The sequence below is a fragment of the Papaver somniferum genome, chromosome 1, assembly GCF_003573695.1.
Source record: "Papaver somniferum cultivar HN1 chromosome 1, ASM357369v1, whole genome shotgun sequence".
In the NCBI taxonomy this organism is placed as follows: Eukaryota; Viridiplantae; Streptophyta; class Magnoliopsida; order Ranunculales; family Papaveraceae; genus Papaver; species Papaver somniferum.
The window spans coordinates 73,705,422-73,715,708 of NC_039358.1; the positions used below are offsets into that span (position 1 = coordinate 73,705,422).

General features: G+C 41.3%; 1 protein-coding gene across 1 annotated transcript; it reads right to left on the bottom strand.

The window, feature by feature from the left end:
• Window positions 1–9,287: 9,287 nt before the first annotated feature.
• On the bottom strand, window positions 9,288–9,859 carry LOC113334615 (serine-aspartate repeat-containing protein F-like). The gene is made up of 2 exons (XM_026580850.1): window positions 9,554–9,859; window positions 9,288–9,506 (listed from the first exon to the last, which is right to left on the bottom strand). Exons 1-2 carry the CDS (start codon window positions 9,857–9,859, stop codon window positions 9,288–9,290), a joined length of 525 nt encoding a protein of 174 aa, XP_026436635.1.
• Between the last annotated feature and the right edge of the window lie 428 nt (window positions 9,860–10,287).

Consider the following 10,287-nt stretch of genomic DNA (forward strand, 5'->3'; position numbering starts at 1 on the left):
TTCGAGCAAATTTCCTTTATTTCAAAGAAATTATCTAAATCACATGATTTTATCAAAAATAATAAAATTAGGGAAAGGTGTCGCGGGACCGATCACCAGCCGGCCATGTCTTGGCCGTGGTCGGTCCCACACCTCACGTCCCATTATTTTATTATTTCTTCTAAAATTATGAAAATTCCTTGATTTTATGAATTTTCCCTAAAATCATGAAAATTACCTAATTTCATGTATTTTTATCTAAATCACATGATTTTATCAAAAATAATAAAATTAGGGAAAGTGTCGCAGGACAGCCGGCCATCCGGTCATGCCTTGGCCGTGGCCAGTCCCACACCTAACGTCCCATTATTTTATTATTCCTTCTCAAATTGTGAAAATTCCTTGATTTTATGATTTTTTCCTAAAATTACCTAATTTCATGTATTTTCTCTAAAATCATAGAAAATATTAAAAAATTAGGAAAACTTGTGGGACCGGGCTCTAGCCGGCCGGCCATGCCCTAGCCGGTTCCACACACCCATTATTTTATTATTATTTGGTGTTTTGTTTTCTGATTTCATGAAAACTCCCTGATTTCAACAAAATATCTTGATTTTCAACAAAATATCTTGATTTTCAACAAATCCCTTTGAGTTTATGAAAATTATCTAAAATCATCAAAATTACATAAAATTGGGAAGAGTGCCTTGGGACCCGCGCCCATTGGCCTGCCGGCCATAACACGGCCATTTCCGGTCCCACACTCCCATTCCCTATTTTATATTTTAATTTATGTCTCTCATCTCATGGAAGTTCCCTAATTTCGCCAAACTCTCCAGTTTCATGGAATTTCCCTTAAATCAGGAAAAAATACATAAAATCACATAAAACTGGGAAAGGCATGTGGGACCGCGTGTCAGTCGGCCGACCATGACCTAGCCGTGGCCGGTCCCACACCTTGTGATTCCTTGTTTATTTATTATTTTCATCATCTCATGTATTTTTCCCAGTTTCAGCAAAACCATGGATTTTTCATATTTTCTCCAAATGTTGATCAAACGTGCACCAGAAAATATCAAACTTCTCAGGACTGAAGCACGAACATCATGGTGACACGGGCACATCCCCTTGACCGACCAAGGGTGACTCCGAGGCTTGCAAACAGCTGGTCCCACATGTTTTAATAATTTTAACCTAATTTGCTCAGTTTCTCATATTAGGTTCGAATTCTTTCCAAACAATTGGAAGTTCACTCAAACGACCATCTACTGGTCCCACGACCACCAAGAGACGGTCTCATGACCTCTTGGTCGGTCTCTCATATTTTCTACATCAAGTTTTATGATTTGTCGCTCACACGAGCATTATTTCAGTAAATGATTAAATCAACATTTAATCATTCTTTCACCAACTGGTCCTCAAGAGACTTTGGTATTTTTGCTCATTCGAGCATTTGGGCATTATATGGTGAACCCGTCATCCCATGTAGTCGGTCTTATGTGATTTGCAGTAAATCATCATCTCGGTAAAATTAGGGTTTTAAATCCAGAACTCTGCAGAAACGTGATTCTGAGCAGATTCGAACACTCTGATAATTTTATGTTGATTCCATGATTAACATTCGTATTTATTTTGCTCGACTCAGCAGTCAGTAACTTAAATTAATATTTTATTTGGTCCAGCTACCAACAATTCATCAAAAGAACAATATTTGTTCAAACTAGCAATATTTGCTCAATTAGCAATATTTGCTCAAACCAAAGAATATTGGTTCAACTATCAATATTCAACAATTTAGCAACACAATTTTGCTCGTCTTAGGTTATAATGATACCTCGTCTCAGCAGACATACATTTAATTCATGAGTTTTGAAACATTTGCTAATCATGTTCAACTCAGCAATATATGGACTCATCGTCCCACAAAGTCAGCAACTGAATCCACGAGATTTCAATCGTGTCACATGGGGGGATATTAACTAGGGTTTTGGTCTGGCGGTCTACGACACGTGTGTTCACCCACGATGAAAATGTGAGCAAGTCATGCAATCAGTTGGAAGAGTCAGCAAAGTAGTGGGTGGAAAGTTAGCCAAGTCCCCCGGACGATGAGTAATTGGTTTAACATGATTTCCCACTTCCCCACTCTCTGATTCCAGCAACTGTCACACTTCATGGGATCATGGTGTTTTTAACTCCGGCATTATAAAATGTCTCTGAATCCTGATTGAAAAGACATAAGTTTTCGAACACTCGAACAACATTCGCCAAGACGAGCAATTTCTCATCAAATTTCATACATACAATCTTTAGTCTACACGAACTCACAGAAATTACTCTCAATTGAGCAAAATTCAATCATTCAGAGCATTTTCACGCTGAATTCACAACACACCTACAATCTCAGATCACCATTGATCTTACGTATTTCTCAGCTTCCCTCCTACAGATCAACCCATCCTCTCTTGTGACCGAATTGACTCTGGAACGGCCATTGTTCTTGGTTTAGGCCGGGGTCTTATAGATTGATCTCTCGAACTTAAAGCACTCCCTTCTTGCAGTGCGTCTGTGTAAGGTTCAACATTTCGCTCGGTTCAAGGAGTCTCCACACGGTCGACTCTTCAATTCCGTAAAAGCCAGCAAATCGTTTTTCCCCACTCACAGATTGGCGACCACAGTGGGAGATTAATCTCTGTTGCAATCTCACGATTTTCACAAGGATGGTCGGTCTTAGGAATGACTCAACAGCTCCAGATCCCAACCAGAATCTCTCGAATGGTAATGTCTCTCACACTCCTTCGAAAAATTCTGGTTATAATGAATTATCATATTTTACAACTCCATTTGTCTCAGTTGAACCGATGGATGGAGAAATCCCAAGCTTGGCTGAATTGGCACGAAGACAAGAAGACTTGTCAAGAAATGTGGACCGGATGAAAAGGGAAATCGATAGCCTGTTCACTTGCCTCGTACACGTGACGAGGATTTTAGGAACAGAGATGGTGGAACCTCCAAATCCTTCGACTAGTAATCCTCCTCAGACCAACAGTTTCACCACATATGAGGAACCAATGGAACAGGAAGTTGCACATTTGATCGAAAAATTTATGTGAACTCCTACGCTTCTCTAAGGAGCAACGCACGGACACATTTGCTGCACTCAGCCAAATAACGTATGATGTCCAAATAACTTCACCAACCCCAGTAATTGAAGAAGTTTCTTTGATGACTGGATATTCAATCGACAATATCACTTTTGGAGAAGAAGATCGCATGGCAGACGAAGGGAAAAATCGCGCGTTGTATGTGACTGGCTTCATCAAAGGCACCAAATTTAGAAGATCTCTCATCGACACCGGTGATTCCACCAACATTGTCACTATGAAAACTCTTAGAATGGCCAGATTCCCGCGAGGTAAAATCATTCGCCATCCCATCCTAATGACAGGGTTTGAAAGAAGCCGAAGCTACACATATGGATACGCGTACATAGATTTGAGGGTAGGACCAATTCAATCAAAGGTGAAAATTCCACGTGATCGAACAAGAACCTGACTACCACATGATACTTGGGCGACCTTGGCTCCATGAAAACAAGGTGGTTCCATCAACCTACCATCAATGCATGAAGGCTTTACTCAATAACAAAATCGTCCGCATAACTGCTTCATCATCTCCGTATGTTCTGTCCTACGATGCGGAATTCATCGAGTCCCAGAGAAGCGCCCCTGAACCTCCTAAGAAAATCTACACTACTCCACTTCCAAGTTGGAAGGCTATTGAGGCATCTGCGGCGTCATCACCATCTTCAGAAGCAGAACCAGTCAAGTCACCTGCTACATGGGTCAAACGCCGAAAAGATGAAATTACGATCCCAGGATCCAATTTTATGACCACTCATGACGCAGAAGGAAGGGTCATTTACCGGCGACGCAAAGATTAGCAATTAATAGGGGAGATTGATTAAGAGTCTACCCGTACTGGTGAATCGTGTCAGAATGAACATCCACCTGTGGATGAAGTTCAGGAAGCTCCACAACAGTTGCAAGATGGCTCGAATTCTACCACTGATGATCTTGAGACGGTTAACATCGACACAGTGGAAGATCCAAGATTAATCTTAATCAGTTATGTGCTATCACCGGAAGAGTGTACAGGCCTGGTAGAGTTACTGAAGGAGTATCGGGATATATTTGCTTGGACGTATGAATAAATGCATGGTCTGGATGACAAATTGGTCACTCACCGTCTACATATCATTCCTGTCTCCAAGGCTGTCAAACAACCACCCAGGCAGTTCAAGCATGAAGTCGAGGAACAAATCAAGGCCGAAATTCAAAAATTACTGGTAGCATGATTTATCAAGCCTATTCAACACACAACATGGCTGGCTAATGTCGTCCCAGTTAAGAAGAAAAATGGTCAAATCATATGTTGTGTAGATTTCAGAAACCTGAATAAATGCTGCCCGAAGGATGACTTTCCTTTACCCAACATTGATATGCTCGTTGATGCAACCAGCGACCACGGTATGTTCTCGTTCATGGATGGTTACAGCGGGTACAACCAAATCAAAATGTTCGAACATGATGCTTCCAAGACCGCGTTCCGTACTCCCATTGGGAATTTTCATTACACTGTGGTGCCCTTTGGGTTGAAGAATGCCGGCGCCACCTACCAACGAGCCATGACAGATATATGTCACGATATGATGCACAAGCAAGTAGAATATTATGTTGACGATGTTGTGGTGAAATCGAAAGCTCGAACATCCCATCTATAAGTTCTTAGACAAGTCTTCTAAATATGCAGAGAATACAAGTTGAAGATGAATCCTCTAAAATGCGTTTTTGGAGTTTCTTCTGGAAAGTTTTTGGGATTCTTGATCACTGCCGAAGGGATCAAAGTCGACCCAGACAAAGCAAAATCCATCTCCACCATGCCTCCTCCACACACTGTGAAGGAATTATAGAGCTTCATGGGTAAAGTGAATTACATCAGACGCTTCATACCAGGATTGGCTCAACTTATTGCTTCGTTCACCCCTCTACTGAAGAAGGGAGCGAGTTTCACGTGGACGGATGTCCAGCAGGAAGCATTCCAGAAGATACAACAGATACTTTTATCACCCGCAATCATGAGGTCTCCAGTGCAGGGACGACCGCTGATACTATCCACAGCCTCCAGTGATGTTGCTATTGGAGCCCTATTAGCTCAGGAAGATGAAGAAGGCGTCGAGCATCCGATATACTATTACATCCGAACCATGAAGGATGCTCAACTTAGATACCCGAAAGCTAAAAGAGCATGCCTGGCGTTAGCTCATGCAATGCAAAGATTCTGGCATTATTTACTCTCCAACAGAGTCGTGCTTGTATCGAAAGATGATCCCATAAAGTTTTTGCTCTCAAAACCTGCTCTGATAGGAAGACCTGGGAAGTGGATGCTTTAGATGTCAGAATTCGACATAGTATGTGTTTCCCCAAAATAAACCAAAGGTCAAGCAGTAGCAAATTTACTGGCGGCCTTCCCAGGAGAAGATTCCGCGACGTTACAAGATGATGTACCAGGAGAACTGCCAGGAATCTCAGTTGTTAAAGAGGAAACATGGCCGTTGTATTTTGTTGGATTCATCACTCCTAGTAATGATACCGGAGAAGCAGGCATAGTCTTGGTTTCGCCATTAGAAGAGGTATTCTCACATTCATTCAAGATGGATTTCCATTGTACAAATAATTCAGCAGAGTATGAAGCGTTCTTGCTAGGATTATCCTTAGCTAAACAAGCAGGAGCAATGCATCTGGAGATTAGAGGAGATTCAAATCTGCTAGTTAATCAAATGAATGGGGTGTACTATCTCAAAAAGATAACATTTGCTCCATTCAGAGCTGAAGCACAGTGACTCCTGACTCATTTCGCCAACGCGACCATCACCCATACTAGCTGGATCAACAACAGGCATGCTGATTGCTTAGCAACCCTTGCCTCCAAGTTGAAATTTGAAGGGTCGGAGAAAGCTATCATAGTGCAAAGACGAACTGTATCATCCACATGGCTTAATCAAACTGAAGAAGCTCAAGCAAATGACTGGAGAGCACCTATCATTCATGAACTGAGCAGTTCTATTACAGAAGGGACAATCAGCCTTAAAGAGCTGAAGAACTTCTTCTTGCTTCATGGGGCCTTATACCATCGCAATCCCGATGCCTCTCTATCACGATGCCTGGGTGATGAAGAAGCGAAAGAGAAACTCGAAAGTGTACATCAAGAAGTATACGGACAGACGCTGGTAATAACACTTTATAGAAGACTCCAGAGACTCGGGTACTATTGGCCTTCCATGGAAACACAATCGAGGACTTTGCAGGGAGCTTGTGCTAATTGTCAGACACCTCCTCATCATTTGGAAGTGCTAACACTCCTTCACACCGGGGACTGGAGGCAGCCTTACATCGAATATCTTCGAGACAACAAATCGCCACCAGAAAAGAAAGATGCAATCAAACTCATACAGAGAGGTAAGAGATTTGTTTTTACTGACGAAATCTTATACCGCAAAAGCTTTGGAGGAGACTTGTTGAGATGCCTAGCCGAAGATGAAATCCTGACAGTCCTGAAAGAATCTCATGAAGGAGAACATCATGGGAAAGAGAAATTATTTCTCCAAATCCACGAGAAATATTACTGGCCGACTATGGAAGATGATGCAGCCATATACGTTCAGAAGTGTCATAAATGCCAGATTCACGGTAATGTCATTCATACCCCTTGTCTTCCATTACACTCTGTGAATAGTCCATGACCTTTCTATAGCCGGGGACTTGATATCATCGGGAAGATCAACCCAACATCCTCAAAGCAGCATGAATACATCATCACAGCTACTGAATATTTCACTAAGTGGGTCGAAGCAATCCCGCTCAGAGGTACCATAGGGGTAACTATTGCAGCCTTCATCAAGGAGCATGTTATATGTAGATTCAGCGTCCCTAAACATATCATCACAGATAATGGGACTCCTTTCGCCAACCAAGATGTCGAGAAATTGCTCAAGGAGTACGGGATTAAACAGATATTCTCCACACCATACTACCCCCAAGGAAACGGCCAAGCAGAGAGTACTAACAAAACTTTGATCTGGATTATCAGTCGAACAATTCATGATAATCCACGATCGTGGCATGAGCAACTTCCCATGGCTTTGTGGGCTTACAGAACTGCACCGGGAAGCTCAATTGGAACGTCACCGTATTTGCTCGTCTATGGGGCTGATGCTATACTCCCAGCCGAGATAAAAATTCCTTCAGCAAGGATTGCAGCGGCTAGTGGAATACGATGGGATGAAGCTGAAGTGTCCAAGTCAAGAGTTTCTGAACTAGACATGCTTGAATCAAGGAGAGCTAAAGTATAAAAGTATGTGGAGCCTTATAAACAGAGGATATCCAGGGCTTACAACAAAATGGTAAAACCCCGAACTTTTCAAGTAGGAGATTTGGTATTAAAGACGGCAAAACACATTCAACAAGATATGTCTGCTCCCAAATTCTCTCCGAAATGGGAAGGGCCGTATGTTATCATCAAAGCGGTGTCTAGTGGATACTACAAAATCTTAGGAATCAGTGGAGGAAAGGAAGGAAATGTTATCAATGACAAATGGCTCAAAGCCTATTACGCTTGATCAAAAGCAGATAATTAACCTTTATTTCAAATACATCTCAAATGTAATCTATTTCCTTCAAAGAGCATGCAAGATGCTCAATTGTTCATCAAATATTCATGAATTGAACAAAAACTCCTCATGCTATCAGATTATTCTACCTTGTCACAAACCTACATTTCAACTCTCCTGAATATTCACTCAGAGAATACCATCCAGCACTGGATAATCCCTGTAGGAAACCTGTCGAGTTTCTTCTGGAAGATCCTAGTCTTTGCCTTCAAATCCTCAACCGCCTTCTCGACCCTCGCTGACTCCAAAACCATTATATTTTCCTCCTCTAATAAAGCAGTGGTCATGGAAATCACATCAGCAGCCTCCGCCGCCTTATGGATCTTAATTATCTCAAGAAGACGGCGAATCCATCTCACATTGAATCGCAATATCTCGCAATTGGAAATCATCTCATCCCACTTGTGTAGTTCCTGATTCTTGACGTCTCGCAGGTGCATTTGGTTCATTTCTTCAATGATCGTTAGCATCCCTGCAACTGTAGTCAGGAGGGTGGGTAGAAAATCTTTCCACACTTATGTAGTGGCAATATGCCCATACTTTTTCCAGATATTAGTATACAGAGGTGCATGGCACTTGGGAATGACGAATCCACCAACACCTCATTATCTGGGAAAGTGTTAATCAATGGAGCTTCAAACAAGAGCCCAGCTGTCGGGTATTCACGGGCATGAACACTGTCTTCTGTCTCCACGAATTCTGCGGAATCTTCACATGCTTGATTGCTACTATCTTCAACCTCGACCACAGTCACGGACTTTCCACTCCTTCTCATTCTAGCATCAACAACGACACGAACATCCGCCTGTGATGAACATGGAAGTGTTTAATTTTGCCTGAATTAGACATGGTAAAATTTCAAGGATTATAAGATTGTTTACAGATGATCCAGTCTCAGCAGGAGCCGACCTATACCGGGAAGGAGTTCTAGCAGTCCACTTGGGCCTTGAATTGTGAGAAGAAAGATTCTTCTGGTTATCCTGCAACAAATCATCGTCTACGATCAGTAACCTCAACTTAACGAGACGGAAAAAATGTGCAACTTACCAAGATGGGCGCTTCTACTCCATGTTTCGACTGAAGTCCGTTTTGAGAAGAAGTATTATCAGCAGACATGATATGAGAGGTATGGTGATCGAAATTTCTTCTATGATGAAACTAACTTAGGAATGGAGGAAATATTAGCGCAAGTGGTAAACCCTAAATATACAAAGATATATACAAGATACGGCAGGCACTTATCTCCGATTCAGTTACGAGTTTTACTGAAACCCTAAGTCTTGAACAAGGTCAAACTGGAGATGCGGAGTAAAATAGTGCACTGGGGACTGACCAAGGTTAATTGCGATCGGCAAGTCACACGGCCCCATGTACTATACAGCTTATGTTTGTATATTTTCATAAGACGAAGAACCACAAGAGTCAAGGGAGATTACAATGAGTTCGGCATGAAGATTGGCTCGGTATGCTTAATTCAATCAAGAAGAACTCACGTTAATAAAATCTCTCGTTCGAAAGGAAGACTTAAATACTTCAATAAAAATTTTCAAATGAAGACATCTACTACGAAGATTGAGAGTATTCAAATACTAAAAACAAAAAGAGATTGAAAGTAAAGCTTCTCGTCAGATCCATCTGAGTTGTCAGATTCATCATCATTGTCCTTCTCAGAGTCTTCATCACTATCCTTCTCGGAATCATATTCTTTGGAATCACTTTCATGACTATTGGTGACGTCCGGATGAGCATAAAAATCATCATCTGAATCTGAATCTTCTTCCGCTTCAGCTTCAGTGTAAATCTGCTCCATGGGAATTTCGAGTTCTCTGGCACACTGATCAGGCAAACCCCAAGTGGTTTCTTCTCCAGGACATCAGCATCAGAATCAGAGGGTACCCCGTCCAAGAATTGGCTTTTTTCCTCAGCTCTCTGTATTTTGTGCCGGATTCGATCCTTTTTGCGCCGACGAGCATCTTTCTCATCGTCTTCGGCTTTTCTTTTCCTGAGTTCGGAAAAAGTAACTCTCCGATCATTCAAGGGTACGCTGGGATTTGTTCCCTCATCGCGAATTACCTTGGATCTCGACTTAGCTATAGGAGCTTTGGGATCTTCGTCAGAACCGGAGGAATAACTACAACTTCTGGAAGCCGGCATTTTCTGAAACCAAGAGCATGGAGTTATCGACATGCAGATAAATTCATCCACAAAATGGTGTTTCTTGAATCTTACCTCTTTCAATTTCACTAACAATAGTGGTTGCAATACAAGAGTTAACACACGAAATCAATTCGTTTCTTGAAATCTGCAATAACGAACAAAACTTCATTAGTTCATGGAAAATGATTTTCTCATAAAATCATATACATAATTTTCATAACGTGAACATTCACACAACTGAACTATGAAATTTACAATAATACATGACTTCATCATAAATAGGTTGTCTAGTTTGAAGGTTACTCAAAACCCATGTCTTAATTTTATAAATCAATAATTAATGCAATTTGTTCATATAAATTTTCAAAATTTATCTAATAAGAACAAATCCATGTGAATAAAATATGTCATCATGTTTCACATAA

Bases quoted from the DNA above. Each gene is read 5' to 3' on its own strand.
- LOC113334615 (XM_026580850.1), bottom strand. From the start codon at position 9,859: ATGCCGGCTTCCAGAAGTTGTAGTTATTCCTCCGGTTCTGACGAAGAT. The intron at 9,507-9,553 runs GTTTGCCTGATC...CCCATGGAGCAG, and splicing joins TGGAGAAGAAACCACTTGGG to ATTTACACTGAAGCTGAAGC.